General features: G+C 37.7%; 1 protein-coding gene across 1 annotated transcript in view; it reads left to right on the top strand.

The window, feature by feature from the left end:
• The window catches only part of Pkn (serine/threonine-protein kinase N), a 718,384-nt gene that overhangs the window by 111,852 nt on the left and 586,355 nt on the right, over positions 1-20,177 (top strand). Inside the window, exon 4 of the mRNA XM_090368665.1 lies at positions 6,011-6,221. Within this exon, the coding sequence (XP_090224791.1) occupies positions 6,011-6,221 (211 nt within the window). The remainder of the gene's footprint in view (positions 1-6,010; positions 6,222-20,177) is intronic.

Below are 20,177 nucleotides of genomic sequence, written 5' to 3'. Positions count from 1 at the left end.
AGGCGACTACGATGGACTGAGACAGTATTTAAATTCTATACAGTGGGACCAACTGATGATGTTACCAACAGCAAATTCAAAATGGGAAGCATTCAAAGAACTTATCTTGGAAGCTACTAGGCTTTACATACCAACTAAGAAATATTATTCAAGGTTTAGGCCAAAATGGATGTCAGATGAACTAATGAGGCATATGGCAGAGAAGAAAAATGCATGTGATACTTACAAATTAACACATGACACAGAAGCCTATGATAGATACCAGTTGATATGCAACCAAGTTACAAAGGAGGTTAGGCAGGCGAAGGCAGATTACGAGAAATCCTTGGCAAGGGATGCAAAGAAAAACAGCAAAGAGTTCTTTACTTATGTAAACTCTAGAAGGAAGGGGATGAATCAGATTGGTCCACTTGATATTGATGGGTCAACTGTTGATGATCCTGCTCATGTAGCTAAAAAACTAAAGGAATATTTTGCATCGACATTCACACATGAGGAGTTATTCAGCAAGGGGAATGCCAGAGGTGTATTCAACTCTAGCAGTAAGCTACAGAATCTTGAAATAACTGGGAGTAAAGTGGAGGAGAAACTGTTGAAGATAAACACAAGAAAGGCACCCGGGGTGGATGGGATCTATCCAGTTATATTAAAGGAGGCAGCAAAGGAAGTAAGCAAACCCTTAGCCATAATTATGAGAGCTTCCTTGGACTCAGGGGAGGTACCCATAGACTGGAAATGTGCAAATGTGACCACAATTCACAAAGGAGGATCAAAGGCTGACACAAGTAATTATAGACCTGTGAGCTTAACTTCTGTTCCAGGAAAATTAATGGAGGCACTGGTTAAAGAAGCACTGCAGGATCATTTAGACAAGACTTCAGTTATAGCTCAGACACAGCATGGTTTTGTTAAGGGGAAGTCTTGCCTGACCAACCTGATTGGATACTATGATGCAATCACAAAAGAACTGGATGCAGGGAATAACTTTGATATTATATACTTGGATCTTAGAAAGGCTTTTGATACTGTTGCACATGGAAGACTGCTACACAAATTGGAGCAGTGTGATATTGGAGGCAAATTGCTGCTATGGATAAAGGGGTGGTTGAGGGGGAGAAGACAGAGAGTGGTAATCAATGGACACTGCTCATCGTGGACTAATGTTATTAGTGGAGTCCCTCAGGGCTCAGTGTTGGGTCCATTATTGTTCTGTATTTATAAATGATAATGATGATGGTATATCAAGCTTAATGTCCAAGTTTGCAGACGATACAAAGGTTGGCAGCATTGTCAAGGACACTACTGACACTATGGTGCTGTAACAGGATCTGGAAAGGTTGAGCAGATGGTCTGAGAGGTGTCAAATGAAGTTTAACATTGACAAATGTAAAGTACTACACATGGGAAACAGCAACCCCAGAGCAACGTATCAACTCTGTGGTACTACACCGACAGTGGTAGAGAATGAAAGGGACTTGGGGGTGGTTGTGCAGGCAGATATGAAGTTCTCTGAACAGTGCAGACGGGCTGCAAGAGTAGCTCGTGGAGTATTGTCAATGATATACAGGAATTTTTCCAGCAGGGATAAGGAAGTGATTATTCCATTGTGTAAGGCAATGGTCAGACCACACCTAGGGTACTGTATACAGGTCTGGAGGCCTTATTTCAAGAAGGATGTAGAGCTGCTGGAACGAGTACAGAGAAGGGCAACAAGATTAGTGAATGGAACAAAGGGGTGCTCTTACGAAGAAAGGCTTAAGTTTTGCAAATTACAGTGTCTGGAGACTAGGCACCAGCGAGGTGATCTGATAGAGGTGTATGAAGCCTTGAATGGTTTAAGCATGCTCAATGCTGATGGGATTCTTCCTCTAGCTCAGAAAAATCACCTGAGAGGGCATAAATTCAAATTGAGGAAAGACAGATGTAGGATAGACGTGCGGAAATTTGCCTTTACCCAGCGGGTGGTTGGTTGGTGGAACAGACTTCAATCCCTTGTGGTGGAGGTTGATAGCCTAAATAAGTTTAAGGCTCAGCTGGACAGGTATTTTGAACGAACAGAGGGGTGAAGTGGAAGTGGGTTTTTTTTTTTTTTTTTTTTTTTGGCTGATGCTGCATAAGCTTGCTTTCTTGCATCTAATGCTAATGCTAATGATGTCAGCATTAACAAACCCCTCAAAGCTGCCATGAGAGACGAATGGAACCAATCGGTGAAGTCTTCTGGGGACAATTTGACACCAGCAGGAAGAGTGAAGAAAGCAACTATAGAAGAAGTTTATACCTGGGTGAAAAGATCCTGGGATAATATCAAGATTGAGATCGTTGTCAAGTCATTTAAGAAGTGTGGCATTTCAAATGCCGTAGATGGAACTGAGGACAAGGCAATATATGAAGACAGTGATTCGTCATCAGACACAGATGAAGACAAGCTAATGGATGCGAGTTTTGACAGTGATGAGTTGTATGAATTTTATGATGAATAAAACTTGAGTTCAATAACTTTATGTAATACATTTTTTTTCAAATTTCGGGCCCCAAAATTAAGGTACGTCTTGTCTTATACACGTGGAAATACGATATATGAAGAACATTTATTAATTCTGCTCAAAAGATAAAAAAAAATGAACTGTGTAAACAAAATATAATCATGAAACTATTAGGCACTTTAATTTTCAAGTTAATAAAATCTTTAAATGCCAAAATTTAAAAATTACACATGTGCACATATTTTTGCTTGTATATAATGTATATAAATGTTTTTAAAAGATATATAATTAGAGTTCAACTTGATTAAATCATTAAAACCGTTAAATATGCAAAATTTTAAAATTATGCTTGTGCACTTTTTCTCCACTATAATTCTGTATACTGCTAGAAGTCTATGCATTATAATGGACTCTGATAAAAAATTTTAAAAAATTAGGTTAACTCAGAATATTCTATTGCTTTTGATTAAAAAAAAAAACTAAGAACTCAATTCACAAAACTCTATCAAAAAGTAATTATAAGAAGAATTGCATGGAACAAAGGCTACTGAGAGTTCTCACTGTTTTCAGCTACAGGGGATCCCCAGTATCTGAGTGTTCATTATCCGAGTCCCTGCAGTTATGAGGATTTGAAAATTAAAGAATTAAAGAAGCCCTTGAGAAAATTGACCAAGCACTTGAATATTTCTGTGAGAATGACCCTCTTCATGATCATACAGCAAAAGTTAAGCGCAAAGTTAAAGACATAACTAAATACTATGACACAATTTTATCTGAAAAAATACGCCAAAAAAAAAAAAAAAAAACACAGACAACTCTGAATTCATTCTTTATTCATAAAACTGAAAAATAATGTAATTTCAATAAATTTTACTTAAGTTTACACTGTTCAACGTATTATAATAAAAAATATCTAATTAAATAATTGTCAACTTTTTCAGTTCCTTCAATCCATTTTTTACTGTGTACAAGTACATAATACATATTACAAAAATTTGGTCCCCGTTTTAAGTGGAATTTTCTGGAACCGATTATCCTCAGATAACGAGGACCTTCAGTAATTACTCTTCAAAGCCCTGAAATGTTCCATTTAAGACTGAAATGATGCTATATTTACAGAATTAGAGTGTAACTAGTTGACTTTGAACTAGAATGGCAGTTGTTCAATGTGCAATCAAAATATAAATATGAAATGTTTAAACTGATTGGCACCTGTGAGTTGCCTCGTGCCTCCTAAGCACATTAAGTTACAAAAAACAGGTGAATGGCCCATGTCTTGGCAGTTGTTTGTGCTATTACTCTGTGAAAAACATAAATCTTATTTCAAAAACAACTTGGATAAAACTAGATCTATGTTTAGGAAGATAGAGACAGTTTCAGAAATTAATTTTGAACCAACAATTGACATGTCATACTTTTTCTTGCAAGGCACCTAACAGGTCCCACATACGTGCTGCTGGGTTAATGTTTCATTAGTATCTATCTTCTTCTAAGGAAATGACTGCTTGATTAGAGTCAGTTAGCACCAATCTATATAAATATAGCCTGGTTTTGAATATCTCTTATGGACCAGCCATTTCTTTGCATGAGGGGTTTACCGTACATTTATATTTCTGTAAGAATATGCCAATCCATATATATTTCTGTAATAATATGCAGGAATGTTTATTCCTGCATTATTAAAAAACTTCAAACTTCCAAACTTCAAACACCTTTCCAGAACATAGTATGCAATATAAAGTTATTATAAATTGTGGATAGGTTTTTTCACTTTCTTTATTCTTAGCCAGTTTGAATATGTTAACCTTAGCATTGTACTTTCCAAGAATTAATGAATGTTTAGGTGGCTAAACAACAATTGATGCATTTAGCAATTCATCAAGATGAATTTTATAGACATTTTTAAATAGCTGCATTAGAAATCGGGGCTTGAACAAGTTAATATTTTTTGTCTTGTCAAGGTAATTAATGTGACCATTAATGTGCTTTACATTATGAATCTAATTAGATGGTTTATGTGCTTAGCTTGCCTAAACTGAGATGGTGGTTACACTAGAACAGTGGTTAGAAGAAAGAGAATGATAAGTACTATATCTATATATTTGGTATTATGTACTACTCACATTAAATATAAAAAAGAAAACTTAAAGGATATTAGAATGCAATTAATGAAACAAATGGTAATCGATATTATTGTGCACTATTAGCATTAGTGGAGGCATATGACGCAAGAAAGAAAGCTTATACAGCATCGGCCAAAAAAAAAAAAAAAAAAAAACCCATCTCCATTCACTCTAAAAGTTTGTCCAGTTTTTCCTTGAATTTATTTAAGTTATCAACTTCCACAACGATAGGTGGAAATTTGTTCCAGCAATCAACTACTGCTGGCTAAAGGCAAATTTCTGCACATCTATTCTATAACCGTCTTTCCTCAATTTGAATTTATGCTCCCTCAGGTTTGTAATCTGAACAAGAGGAAGAATCCCATCAGCATTGAGCCTGCTCAACCCATTCAAGGCCTTATACACCTCAATCAGATTACCTAGCAGGTATCTAGTCTCCAGATGCTGTAATTTGCAGAACTTAAACCTTTCTTGGTAAGAGTACCCCTTCGTTCCCTTCACCAATCTTGTTACCCTTCTCTGTACTCGTTCTAGCAACTCTACATCCTTCCTAAAATGAGGCCTCCAAACCGGTATGCAGTACCCAAGGCATGGGTACTGTATCATTCACGACCCCATGACCTTCTCTGGCAGCCTGTCTGCACTGATCAGAAAACTTCTTATCTGACAGCACACTTACCCCAGGTCTTTTCATTCTTTACCTCCCTGAGTGCAGTACCACAGAGTTGGCATGTTTCTTTGGGGTTACTTCTACCCATATGCAGTACTTTGCATTTGTCAATGTTAAACTTCAGTTGCCATTTCTCAGCCCATCTACCCAACTTTTCTAGATCCTCTTGCAGTAGCATACTGTCATTGAAATTGTATCTGGAATAAAACATATATCTATATAAATTTTTTAGTGGGAAATATAAGATAGATTCATACTGATAGTACAAGATAGTTTCATACTATTATTTCATATCATTATTATTGTGTCCAAGTTGTATGTTGCAAGTCTTATGTCACAAACAGATTGATTGTTGATAGTCACTTGTAATTGATTGTTCATAGTCTATGTTGATATTCACTTCTGTCAATTTCCAACAAGAAGTCATCAACTTGTGATGACTTCTTGTTGGAAATTGCTAAGCTCAGCCCCTCAACCTGTTTACTATATTTTGTTGATCTGCTTGCCTCTAGCATAATGCAACCACTTTTGTACATGTTCCCTGACATGCGGTTGATGGGTATGGTTAATTTTTTCCAAAAGTATCCAGATACCCACCCCTCCACAATTCTTGGGGGAGGTGTCTCAATGCTTTTTGTAATATAGCGTATGTGGAATTATTGATTTATTTCAGCTTCTGTGTTAATATTTAGAGCTGTTATAAAGGATGAGTTAAAGTTTGCCTTTTTTTACAGGTGAAACAAGGTGCAGAAAACATGATTCAAATGTATAGTAGTGGATTTTCCAAAGATCGCAAACTTTTAGCTGAAGCACAACAGATGCTAGCAGATTCCAAAGCTAAGACTGAGTATATTCGAATGATGATTATGAAAGTTAAGCAGATTAAAGAAGGAAGTATAGATGGAAATGGTATTGGTGGTAGTGGTAATGCTGGTGATGGTGTTGGTAAGTGTTAATATTCAAATTTAAGATTTTATGAGTAAAATTAACTTTTGTTTTTCTCATCAGTGATCATTAATAACAGTGCAATTCGGCTGTCTGGTTTAATTACTCAAGTCATTGTAAATCCCAAGACATGAAATTAGCAGTATTTAGAAAATCAAAATCAGAAAGCATTAGATAGGCAGTTCCCTACTTGGCCTCCGGTGCTGAGTGATATCAAGTGCCTTAACTGTAATTTTTCAGAGAATGTACTAGTTCTATTTAGCTCCAGCATTCATTAAATTTTTTTTTTTTTTGTGAGCAGCTCTTCTTTCAAAAGCATTTGAAGATCACAAGAAAGGAAACCATCTTTCTATATTTTTTTATTGTTTAATCAGTGACCTCTACTAATCATTGCTAGGTCACACCAGCTACTGTTCCTGCCTCCCTTTGGCAGGGTGGGAATTCTGGATAATTGAGTCAACCTCCAGAGCCAAAAAGAGGAAAACATGGAATATGACAACTTTCCACCTATTAAGACTGAAACTCCAGCTTCCATGGAGTTGCATCAATTTGATAGTGACCTTTCCAATAATAATAGAAAAAGATGGATGCTTCCCAAATGGAACATCCCTCTTTCCTTTTAATACACTTTTTATTGAGCTAGTCCATAAGCAATTTTATCACAATTTTTCATTCAAAAATGCCTGGAAAGTGTAGCTGGTTCACCAAAAATGGCTCGAAGACTTAAATCTGGTGATTTGTTGGTTGAAACCACAAATAATAAACATTCTTCAGTTTTTACTGGAACCTTGCCTCATATGGTGGAATTCCAGTCAAGGTGTCCCCTCATGCTACACTGAATACTTCCCAAGGTGTCATTTCCTAGTGGGATCTAATGAGTGTCTCTGAGAAGGAAATTGTCCAAGAACTACACAAGCAGAAAGCCACACAGGCAAGAAAGAATTATGTTAAAAAAGATGGTGAGCTAATCCTCACTTGTTGTTTGTTTGTTATTTGGTTTTTAGGAGCATTAGCAACTAAGGCCATGTTGCTCCGGGGATATGCGGTGGTCATTCCCTGACCTCTCTGCATCCTCCATATTTGGTGGTCATGGGCTCAAACCCCGGTCTAATCAAGAAACTTGTGCTACGCACTGCTGCTCCTGCCTACCTGGCTACAGAGGTGCCCCTCCTCACTTGTGCAAAGATGTTGCAAGTGTCAGAAATTTAGACACTCTGAAATGGTTTGCATAGGAGAGAGTATATCTAAACTGTGTCCAAGGAGCATGTTCAAGTGGACTGTAATGTCCAGTGTTCACTTTGCCCAAAATCAACCCTCCAGCCTTCTTTATTCTGTGAAAAGTGGAAATTTGCGAAAAAAATCCAGAAGTACCAAATTGAAAACAAAGTTTTTATACCCAGAAGCAAGAAAAACAGTTGCAGCAAAATATGCCAAAATGTGTGTACACTGAAGCATCTAAAAGACTCTTCTCTAGCAACTCATAATAACACATCAATCCACTAGACATTTCAGTATCTAAGTGTTCTAGATCACTGCTCTTACCTACTTAATTGTCCAAGCACCAGACAGCTGATCAAACTGATAATATGCTGATCACAATACTACCTACTCTACATGCAGTCTTTGATTGCTTAGCCCCCAATGATGAAGATTTTGGAGATCCATGCAGAAGATGACATGTTATGCATCCAGATTTTTCAAAAAAAGATAATCAGAATTGGTCGCCACAAGCAGAATATCTCTAAGAAGCAGACAGATTTAGCTTCTATATTTAAAAACCAAATAATAAATAACATTGTTCAGTGGAATTGTAGAGGCTTTTGCTGAAATAGTGATGATATCTATGAGCTAATACACTGCTATAGTCCTGTTGTCCTCTGCTTAAAAAAAACAAATTCGACACCAAGTTTCCCCTTCAATTAAAAATTATACTCTCTTTAGGCAAGGTTGATCTGATAATAGTGCTTACAAAGGAGTAGCCATACTCTTGCATTCAAGAGTCCTTTCCGAACACTTTGCTTTGAAAACCTTCCTAGAAGACATTACTACAATAATTGACATTACTCTCATGCTTATTTCCATTTATCTTCCACCCAGTCATCCATTTGCTGTTCAGGAACTTGAAGGCTTTGTACTGCAGTTGTCTCCATTTTGCTTGTTAGGTGACTTCATTACACACCATCTATTATAGGGGTTTTCCCACTCCAGACAGATGAAGATAGCTCATGGAAATGCTGATGGATAGAGACAGAATCTAACATTATTGAATAATGGTTCTCGTACTTATATCCATTTCTCCACATGGTTTATCTCTGCAACTTCTCCATTTGCCCTCTGATCTTTTTTCAAGTATATACTGGGCAGTTCTTAATGACCCTCTCAACTGCAATCATTACCTGCTAATATGTAGAATTCAGACATTCTCCTTATCAACAGAAAAGGCGCCTCCGTATCCAGGTGGGAAAGAGCAACAGTGCATAGCACACGTTTCTTGATTAGACCGGGGTTCGAGCCCATCACCACCAAATACGGAGGATGCGGAAAGGTCAGGGAATGACCACCACATATTCCTGGAGCAATATGGCCTTAGTTGCTAATGCTCCTAAAAACCAAACAACAAACAAACAAACAAACAATCAACAGAAAATACAGTAAAATGGACATTTTCAAAGACTGATTGGATAAAATGCAGCACTTTTATCTCTTTTGATGACTATATTATTCAGTCCCGTCTGATTACTGAGCACACCACAACTCAGATACTAACAGTGGCAACTGCTGCCATTCCATGATATCAGCCAAGGAAGCATTGCCACAAATTATTGGTGGAATGAAGATTGTAACAGTGCTAAAAAGAAACGAAGCATGGGACCTGTTTGTAAACATCCAACCACTTCTAGTTTTATAAACTTTAAGTGACTTAAAGAAAAGTCCACCATACTGGAAGGAAAGCTAAACAGAGCTCTTTGATTAAATTTGCTTCCTCAGTCAGTAAAAATACATGTCAGAAAATCTGGAGAAAAATAAAGCAATTAAATGGTAAATTTCTTCCATTAGCTAAGGCTACTGCACTCTCTACTCCCTTAGAGGTAGCAAATTCCCCAGGAACTGTATTATCTGAATTGTCTGCCTCATCTTCATATAATAAATCATTTCAAAAGATTAATGTTGAAACTGAGAAGCCAAATTAAATTTCGCTGACAAGCATTCTTTACTTTATAATCAAACATCTATAATTTTTTGAATTGCAGCACTCACTTTCCGCATTGAAGAACAATGCTGATGGCCCTGAGTACATAATGTAATGCTTTAAAATTTAGATAAAAATCATTTATCCTCACTGCTGACCTTTTTCAATAGAATGTTTACAGAACAAACATGCCCAAGCTCCAGGGTCCATTCATATGTACTGGCTATCCCTAAACTAGGAAAAGATCACAACTTACCATCTCCCCCTCTAGACAAAAATGGGTCATCATCGTCTCACTTGGTACCTTGAGTCCTGCAAGTTGATAACGATTAATTTGGATTTCAGAAAAATTGATCATTCTTGAATCTCTTAATTAAAGCTGAATCAAACATTAGGAATGCATTCATTTGAAATAGAACATTTTATCATAATGTGCCTTGATATTGAGAAGGTGCCTTTAATACCACTTGTTGCTTTGGTATCCTAAAGAATCTACATTCTCTTGACCTGAGAGGCCAAGAGAATGTAGAGAATGTAGAATAAGATGGGTGCAGCAGTGGTATTCTTTGAGACCGCCATTTCTGTATCACTTCTGGCAGAATGTACTAGTTACACTGCTGAGTTATATGCTATAAACTTCCTTCATCACAGACCCTTTCAAGTTTTCTATTGGCAAGCTCTAAAACCTTTATCCTCTAGAACCTTTGGCCAAGTAGAAGGAATGCCATAAGGTTCTGTGCCCAGTGCCACATTATTTGTCATTAGAATAAATAATGTCTTCCACATCATTCCACAAACTCTGGCTTTATACCTTTACATTGATTATCTTATAATCTTTCATCATTTCCAGAATATGACCCATATTGTGAGGCATCTAAAGATCTTACTGAGAAACATTGAACCGTGGATGACTCAAAATGGTTATAGACTATCCACCCAAAAATCTACTGTCATTCATTTCTGTAATAAGCACAAGATGCATCCTGAACCTAGTCAGTTAGCCTTTTCCAGTGGTGAGTAATATTTGTCTTCTGGGTTTAATTTTTAGTAAATTAAACTTCCAATATCGTATCACACACCTCCAGACTTCTTCCCTAGAACAATTAATATTACTCTAGAGAGAGGAAATTATTCTGCCTCACTCCTATTCAGAATTCTGCCCCTTGGATAGCTCTTGGTGCATTCAGAACATCTCTAGTATTATGTCTGTATGTTAAAATCTTTGATGCCCTTCTGAGTATTGGAAGAGTGATGTTACTACTTAACTACACAACCAAGATTTAAAGTCTGCCCACTTACCCAAATTTGGCTGATGCTTCATAATCCTCAGTTTATGACTTACTATAGAAACAAACTGCAGGCATTTCAGCCAGCTGGTATCAGGTTACAGCTATCAGAAACCTGGAATATAGACTTCAGTAAAAGGTTTCCAAGATCTAGAACATCCATGGTCATATTTCACACTAACTTGTGACAATTACTTTCAGCAGTGGAGAAAAATACTCTCTAGCAAGCAATAATATCCAGCAACTATATACTGCTCATACATAAAATTATCCCAACTTAGTTAAAATTTATACTGATGGATCAAAGTCTGAGAGTGAGATGGGTGCAGCAGTGGTATTCTTTGAGACCACCATTTCTGTATCACTTCTAACAGAATGTACTAGTTACACTGCTGAGTTATATGCTATAAAGCTTGCTCTAGAAAATATTTTCTACCTTTCAGCTCAAAAGAGCATAGTATAAAGACTTGCAAAGTGCTCTGTTAGCTATGCAAAACATCTTCCCAGCAATATATCCCTCTGATTAGATGATATATTCCCAGCAATATATTATCAGATCAGAGTTGGCATGTCTCCATGAGCATAATCAAATATTTGCCTTCTTTTCTATCCCAAGTTTCACTCAAATACTAGGGAACAAAAGTGCAGATCTTGTTGGCAAACATCCATCTAGCACAGCCCATATGAATTCTGTAATATCATCTACTGATTATAAATCAAATATATGGAGAATATATAAAAAATGATGGAACCTACCATGGCAAATGCAAACAGAACTCTTTCAGTTCAAAAACTTGAACACAATTATGGGCTTCCAGCTTCCATACGTAAATTGCACTCAGTAATTGTTACTGAATGTGTTTTTTTTTTTTTTTTTTAAATATACATGACCCCACCCCACCCTAAGATTCTGATGGTCTTACTGGTGGAAAACTCTTAATTTAAAGAAAATAAATTCTGCAATAAGTTGAAATATTTTACACAACATTATGTGCATTTCTTTATATAACTAGCATGTGTGTGTGTGTCCCTGTCACACTAATGAAGATATCAATGAAAATTGATTTGTCAAAGTGTTTTAGCTATAGTAGTCAGCCTGCTTCTGAAACAGATGTAGGGAGATGAGGCAATGCAGTACAGTCAGTCCTCGTATAGCATGTGATAGTTGCGTTCCTAGAAACCCTTGTGCAATGCAAAATCGTGCAATATAAACAACAGGCCCTATGGGAAAAATAGGGTTAGGTGCCGACCACCCAAGATTGAACACACATTTGTAACCAAAACATTACCAAACACAATAAATTATCGTAATAAAATACTTAGGTATTTTATTACGACTGTTACGTAATAAAATATTGCTAATGCTTTTGTTTCTATCGTAAGCAAACTTTTTTTTTTTTTTTTTTTTTTCCTATCCAAATAGATGATAGCCATTCTATCTCTTCCAATTCTTTGTGTTTTAATCTAATGTATTTTAATTACTTTGAGTTGTTCCTGCTATGAAAGTTGTTTTTAATTTCTCTACATTCTTTGTAATTCTTGGCGTTCCCTCATTTAGGCCTGTTGCACGTGTAATATCACATTCATTTTGCTCAAAGCGTTTCACAATTTCATATTTTTTCTCTATTGACAGAGACAGACTGACCATAAGCCTTACAGGGGCGACCAGAGGCCGTTGTGATTTGGGCCATAAACGCTAGTAAGAATTTTTCATCCAGTCCGCCTCTGTTTATCGATATTGCTTTTCTTTTTCTCTCTAAATCTGTAGTGTCTTCACCAGGACGTTTCCTTTTCACACCTTTTAAGTATTTTACTCATTTTTAAGGGTGACTCCGTAGCCAGGTGGGAAGGAGCAGCAGTGCATAGCATACGCTTCTTGATTAGATCGGGGTTCGAGCCCGTCACCACCAAATACAGAGGATGCGGAAAGGTCAGGGAATGACCACCGCATATCCCGGAGCAATATGGCCTTAGTTGCTAATGCTCCTAAAAACCAAATAACAAACAAACAATTCATTTTTAGGGAATAAAGCACAATTACAAAATGAGGAGGCACACTTGATACACATAAACAAAGCTGCGGGCGTGTAGCAACTGAATAAACAACACCATAAAGGCAAATACACATTATGAACACCTCACTAGCTCACATTTTACTAAAGTTAGTAAAATTAAAATATACCGTACTAGATAGCGTTAGTTGAACTTCATTAGCAGTTAAATTGTACGTTTAAATAAATACATATAACGACTTAGATTACAAACGTAATATAATTAATAACATAACATAATTAATTAATAAATTAATAGAATCATGACTCAGACCAGAGCAGCAAAGCAAAAGGCTCAAGCTAATGGAAGTGCTGTGGCTCAGCGCAGAATTGAGGGGGGCAGTTGTCCTCTGACTCACAGCCTTATAAAATGCACTGTTTGCTTGATGTTTGCAGAGCAATCGGGTACGGGACATGATACTGCCAAGGGGGATGTCTTTGTGTGTGCGCGATGCAAGGCGTGTATCGATATCAGGCAACAACTCGGCGTTCTTGTGGGCCTATATGAGAGCTTGAAGGACAGGGTGGATGCCCTCGAAGAAACTAAATTGAGGGGCCCATCAAGCTCTCAGCTGCCCACATCAACGCCAGAGCTTGCACTTGGGCATCGCGTGACACAGAGACAACCCCTAAGGCAGAATGCGCTGGTCCCGAAGGAACTAGTAGTTGTAGGTGACTCTATTGTCAGGGAAACGGGGAACATGCTTTGTAAAAAAGATAGGTGGAACAGGACCAGGGTATGTCTGCCAGGGGCAAAGGTTGATGACGTTGTAGAGCGAATATCATCTTTTAAGGGCACAAAAGGTGATATAGTTGTACACGTTGGCACTAATAATATTAAGAGTAGGAGACCGGCAGAATTACTTAACAAGTACAGGTCACTGTTGAACAAAAGCCGAGAATTAGGGTTGAATTTGAAAGTGTCTGCAATTCTGCCCAGACACGATAGGAGGGAGTATATGATGAGAGCCTTGTCGATCAATTCGACCCTGGAAAGATTGTGCAAGGCTCAAGGGGTAGAATTTTTTTCAGCCTGGACTGTACTTGTTAACAGGAGAGATTGCTTCTACAGGGATGGGATACACTTAAATAGAAAGGGTGCAAGAATATTTGCAGATGCTATCGAGGCAGTGTTAGGTGGGTCGGAAAACTGCTAGCTTGGGGGGAGACAAAGACCAATAGATTGACAATAGCCTCTGCCAGTGGCTACTGTCAATAGATTGACAGTAGCCACTGGCAGAGGTGAAAGAGATTCTTGCACTGCTTCTATTAGAATGAGCAGAAGCCTGAAAAACAAGATGCATGGTATTTCAGAGACTGCTGGGAGCCATTGCGGTACAAGTAAACACATGGGTTGTGTTAGGGTAGCTAAGAATAGAAACAGGTGCAGGTATACTTGCGTGTACACCAATGCTAGGAGTTTAGTAAATAAATTTGATGAATTTGAGGTATTGCTCAAAACATCGAAGGCAGATATTGTTGGGATATCAGAGACGTGGTGTCACACAGATATAAGGGATGCAGAACTGCAATTTGGGGAGTACAACGTCTCCCCAAATTGCAGGGGTTATGTTATTAGTTAAGAAACACATAAAAACCAAGGAAGTGAAGCCAGTCGACATCGCTGGACAGTGCAGTGTGGAGTCAGTTTGGTGTGACATAAACATTGGGAGATCAAAATTGAGAGTAGGAGTGTGCTATAAGCCTAATGACTCTGATGAGTATAATAAGGAACTGTACATGGAAATAGAGTGGGCCAGTAAATCAGAGTGTCTTATAATAGGGGATTTTAATTTCCCAGATATTGACTGGAATTTGGGGGCTGGTTACTCACACACTAGCAGGGCTTTTGTGGATTTATTGGATGATTGTTTTCTACATCAGCATGTTCGGGAGGCAACTAGAGGGAGTAATACGCTTGATTTGATTATCAGCAGTGATTCTTCATGCATTAAGAATCTGCAGATAAATGAACCACTAGGTGGCAGTGATCACAGTGTGCTGAAGTGGGATTTACTCAAAGAGGTAACTACCATTAGGGGTAAAGGGAAGGGTTATTGCTTCCGTAAAGGCGACTACGATGGACTGAGACAGTATTTAAATTCTATACAGTGGGACCAACTGATGATGTTACCAACAGCAAATTCAAAATGGGAAGCATTCAAAGAACTTATCTTGGAAGCTACTAGGCTTTACATACCAACTAAGAAATATTGTTCAAGGTTTAGGCCAAAATGGATGTCAGATGAACTAATGAGGCATATGGCAGAGAAGAAAAATGCATGGAATACATACAAATTAACACATGACACAGAAGCCTATGATAGATACAAGTTGATATGCAACCAAATTACAAAGGAGGTTAGGCAGGCGAAGGCAGATTACGAGAAATCCTTGGCAAGGGATGCAAAGAAAAACAGCAAAGAGTTCTTTACTTATGTAAACTCTAGAAGGAAGGGGATGAATCAGATTGGTCCACTTGATATTGATGGGTCAACTGTTGATCATCCTGCTCAGGTAGCTAAAAAACTAAAGGAATATTTTGCATCGACATTCACACATGAGGAGTTATTCAGCAAGGGGAATGCCAGAGGTGTATTCAACTCTAGCAGTAAGCTACAGAATCTTGAAATAACTGGGAGTAAAGTGGAGGAGAAACTGTTCAAGATAAACACAAGAAAGGCACCCGGGGTGGATGGGATCTATCCAGTTATATTAAAGGAGGCAGCAAACGAAGTAAGCAAACCTTTAGCCATAATTATGAGAGCTTCCTTGGACTCAGGGGAGGTACCCATAGACTGGAAATGTGCAAATGTGACCCCAATTCACAAAGGAGGATCAAAGGCTGACACAAGTAATTATAGACCTGTGAGCTTAACTTCTGTTCCAGGAAAATTAATGGAGGCACTGGTTAAAGAAGCACTGCAGGATCATTTAGACAAGACTTCAGTTATAGCTCAGACACAGCATGGTTTTGTTAAGGGGAAGTCTTGCCTGACCAACTTGATTGGATACTATGATGCAGTCACAAAAGAACTGGATGCAGGGAATAACTTTGATATTATATACTTGGATCTTAGAAAGCCTTTTGATACTGTTGCACATGGAAGACTGCTACACAAATTGGAGCAGTGTGACATGGGAGGCAAATTGCTGCTATGGATAAAGGGGTGGTTGAGGGGGAGAAGACAGAGAGTGGTAATCAATGGACACTGCTCATCGTGGACTGATGTTATTAGTGGAGTCCCTCAGGGCTCAGTGTTGGGTCCATTATTGTTTTCTGTATTTATAAATGATATTGATGATGGTATATTGTTCTTAATGTCCAAGTTTGCAGACGATACAAAGGTTGGCAGGGTTGTCAAGGACACTACTGACACTATTCTGCTGCAACAGGATCTGGAAAGGTTGAGCAGATGGGCTGAGAGGTGGCAAATGAAGTTTAACATTGATAAATGTAAAGTACTACACATGGGAAACAGCAACCCCAGAGCAACGTATCAACTCTGTGGTACTACACTGACAGTGGTAGAGAATGAAAGGGACTTGGGGGTGGTTGTGCAGGCAGATATGAAGTTCTCTGAGCAGTGCAGACGGGCTGCAAGAGTAGCTCATGGAGTATTGTCAATGATATACAGGAATTTTTCCAGCAGGGATAAGGAGGTGATTATTCCATTGTATAAGGCGATGGTCAGGCCACACCTAGAGTACTGTATACAGGTCTGGAGGCCTCATTTCAAGAAGGATGTAGAGCTGCTGGAACGAGTACAGAGAAGGGCAACAAGATTAGTGAATGGAACAAAGGGGTGCTCTTACGAAGAAAGGCTTAAGTTTTGCAAATTACAGTGTCTGGAGACTAGGCACCAGCGAGGTGATCTGATAGAGGTGTATAAAGCCTTGAATGGTTTAAGCATGCTCAATGCTGATGGGATTCTTCCTCTAGCTCAGAAAAATCACCTGAGAGGGCATAAATTCAAATTGAGGAAAGACAGATGTAGGATAGACGTGCGGAAATTTGCCTTTAGCCAGCGGGTGGTTGGTTGGTGGAACAGACTTCCATCCCTTGTTGTGGAGGTTGATAGCCTAAATAAGTTTAAGGCTCAGCTGGACAGGTATTTTGAACGAACAGAGGGGTGAAGTGGAAGTGGGGTTTTTTTTTTTTTTTTTTTGGCTGATGCTGCATAAGCTTGCTTTCTTGCATCAAATGCCTCTACTAATGCTAAAGCTAAAAAGCACATTTCTAGGGGTTACTACCATAAAACAATAAAAACAGTTTCCATTTGCATTCCTGCTAGTGGAATCTGTTAGAAACTGGTAGTAAACTCGATCTAATTGCATTTGCGATAATACCGTTAGCTGGAATTGTGTGGGTTTTTATGTTATTATGGTGAAATGTGTTTCCCCTTCATTGATATAAAAAACAAATACATTTTCAGAATCTTCTCTTCATTCCTATCGTGTTGCGTTCATTTGGGGTGATTCTGCATTTGACTGCCATTTCTTATGAACACAAAGGCGAATCATGCATAAGCAAATTCGGCTTTTGTTATATACGATATCGTTCCCCTATTTATAAATCGTGTATGATCGAATTCGTGTAATATAAACACATGTTATACTAGGACTGACTGTACTCTGTTTACTTTATGTAACACTTATACTGTTGCAAATTTAAAATTTGAAATCGAGAAAGAAGTTCGACAAGGAGACACAATATCTCCGAAGCTGTTTACTGCTGCCCTTGAGGAAGCTTTCAGAAGATTAGACTGGTCGCAGAAAGGAGTCAATGTGAACGGAGAGTACCTAAACCATTTACGATTTGCAGATGACATTGTGGTCATAAGCCACGATCCCAAAGAATTAGAGGAAAATCTTAATCAGTTATGCACAGTTAGTAAGGATTTTGGACTAAAGATGAATATGGCTAAAACAAAAGTAATGATGAACAAGTATGCCACAGAAAGGGAAATAATGATTGAAGGAGCAGTAATTGAAAAGGTGGAATCATATACTTATCTGGGACAAGTTATTAGCTGTAATAATGATAAATGGCTGGAAGTCAAGAGAAGAATAAATTTTGGATGGATAGCATTCAGGAAATATAGTCACATACTGAAGAGCAATATCCCAGTTTGTCTGAAACGTAAAAAAAATGAATCAATGTATACTCCCCACCATGACTTATGGATGTGAAACTTGGGCACTCACCAAAAGAATGGAAGAGAAGCTAAGAACTACACAGCGAAGAATGGAACGAATTATATTGGGAATCAGACTGTTAGATAAGAAGAGAAACACATGGATTAGGCAGCAAACTCAAGTAAAGGACATTCTTATCAAAACTAAAGAACTAAAATGGTCTTGGGCAGGACACATAGCTCGAAGACATGATGACAGATGGACTAAGAAAATAACAGAATGGTACCCAAGAGGAGCTAGAAAAAACCTGGAAGACAAAGGCGGAGATGGATAGATGAAATTCATGAGGTTTTGAGTAGTAAATGGATGTCCAGTGCTCAAAACAGAAGGAACTGGAAAGTTGCTGGAGAGGCCTTCATCCTGCAGTGGATTGAAAATGGCTGATGATGATGATGATATACTGTTGATGTGGCTTAGATTCCACTGGATAAATACATATTTAGTTTAGTGTAAACTTATTTAGTTTAGTGTAAATTTATTTAGTTTAGTGTAAACTAAACTAAATAAGAGTTACTTGAAAATAAAATCACATTATGGTGTGTATCAGGAAATTTATTATTTCAAAAATTGATTCAAATATAATTTGATAGATTTTATTAACTTGGAAGAATTAAAACAAGTTGCAAGTTCGTATATAAACCATGAAATTGATAAATTAGCAAGTGTCTTATGCTGATAAGTGTATAAGATTATGCTGATAAGTGTATAAGAAAGGGTTTCTTAAGTAATATTTCAGAAAAGAAAATTAGAAGCATAGTAATGTCAATGAAAATTTTATTGATGTTTGAGGAAGATAGGGCTATATATATAGTCAGGAAAAAAAAAAAAAATAGAGATAAGAGAGTGATAGTAGGGGATAGAAGTTAACAAATAAAATATGTATAATAAAAGATAAATAATTACAAAATTAACAAAATAAGGATGTTGCCACACAACTTACAAAACTGGTCTCTTGTCTGGTGTCAGTGGCAAGGATTACAAGAAAAATGAAACATGTCTTTATGACTGGCTCTAGAGGCTGGTTTTGTAAGTTGTGTGGCAACATTTTTTATTTTGTAAATTTTGTAATTATTTATCTCTTATAATACATATTTTGTTTGTTACCTTCTATCCCCTTCCATCACTTGTCTCCTTTTTTTTTTTTTTTTTCTTCCCCTTCTGACTTTATTGTACATGCTCTGTATAGGTTTAGCTGCCTTTAATTGCACTAGACTACTGCCCCAATTTTCTGTTGCCATTTTTCTGTCTTCTTATTTACATTTTTTTGTTATTCTATTCAACATACATAATATGTACACCGATGAGCCAAAACATTATGACAACCTACCTAATATAATATTGGTCCTCCATGTTAACAAGAGAGACTGCTTCTACAGGGATGGGATACACTTAAATAGAAAAGGTGCAAGAATATTTGCTGATTCTATCGAGGCAGTGTTAGGTGATCGGAAAACTGCTAGCTTGGGGGGATACAAGGACTAATAGATTAACAGTAGCCACTGGCAGAGGTGAAAGTGATGCTTGCATTGCTTCTATTGGAATGAACAGCAGCCTGGAAAACAAGATGCAGGATATTTCAGAGACAGCTGGGATTCATTGCGGTACAAGTAAACACATGGGCTGTGTTAAGGTAACTAAGAATAGGAAGAGGTGGATGTATACTTGCGTGTACACCAATGCTAGGAGTTTGGTAAATAAATTTGATGAATTTGAGGTATTGCTCAAATGCAGATATTGTTGGGATATCAGAGACGTGGTGTCACACAGATATAAGGAATGCAGAACTGGAATTTGGGGAGTACAATGCGTACTCCCCATCAGGGGTAAAGGAAAGGGTTTTTGCTTCCGTAAAGGTGAGTACAGTGGTCTCCGACAGTTTTTAAATTCTGTACAGTGGGATCAACTGACGATGTTACCAACAGTAAATTCTAAGTGGGAAGCATTCAAGGAATTAATCGTGGAAGCTACTAAAAGTTTCATACCTATTAAGAAATATTGTTCAAGGTTCAGGCCTAAATGGTTGTCAAATGAACTAATGAGACTCGTAACAGAGAAGACAAATGCACGGGATGCATATAAATTATCAAGTGACTCAGAAGCCTATGGCAGATATAAGTTAATCTGCAATCAGGTCACAAAGGAGGTTCGGCAGGTGAAGGCAGATTACGAGAAATCCTTGACAAAAGATGCTAAGAAAAACAGCAAGGATTTCTTTACTTATATAAACTCT

Source organism: Mastigoproctus giganteus, chromosome 2, assembly GCF_048544385.1.
Source record: "Mastigoproctus giganteus isolate SK-2022 chromosome 2, ASM4854438v1, whole genome shotgun sequence".
In the NCBI taxonomy this organism is placed as follows: Eukaryota; Metazoa; Arthropoda; class Arachnida; order Uropygi; family Thelyphonidae; genus Mastigoproctus; species Mastigoproctus giganteus.
This window is presented reverse-complemented; position numbering and strand designations above follow the sequence as displayed.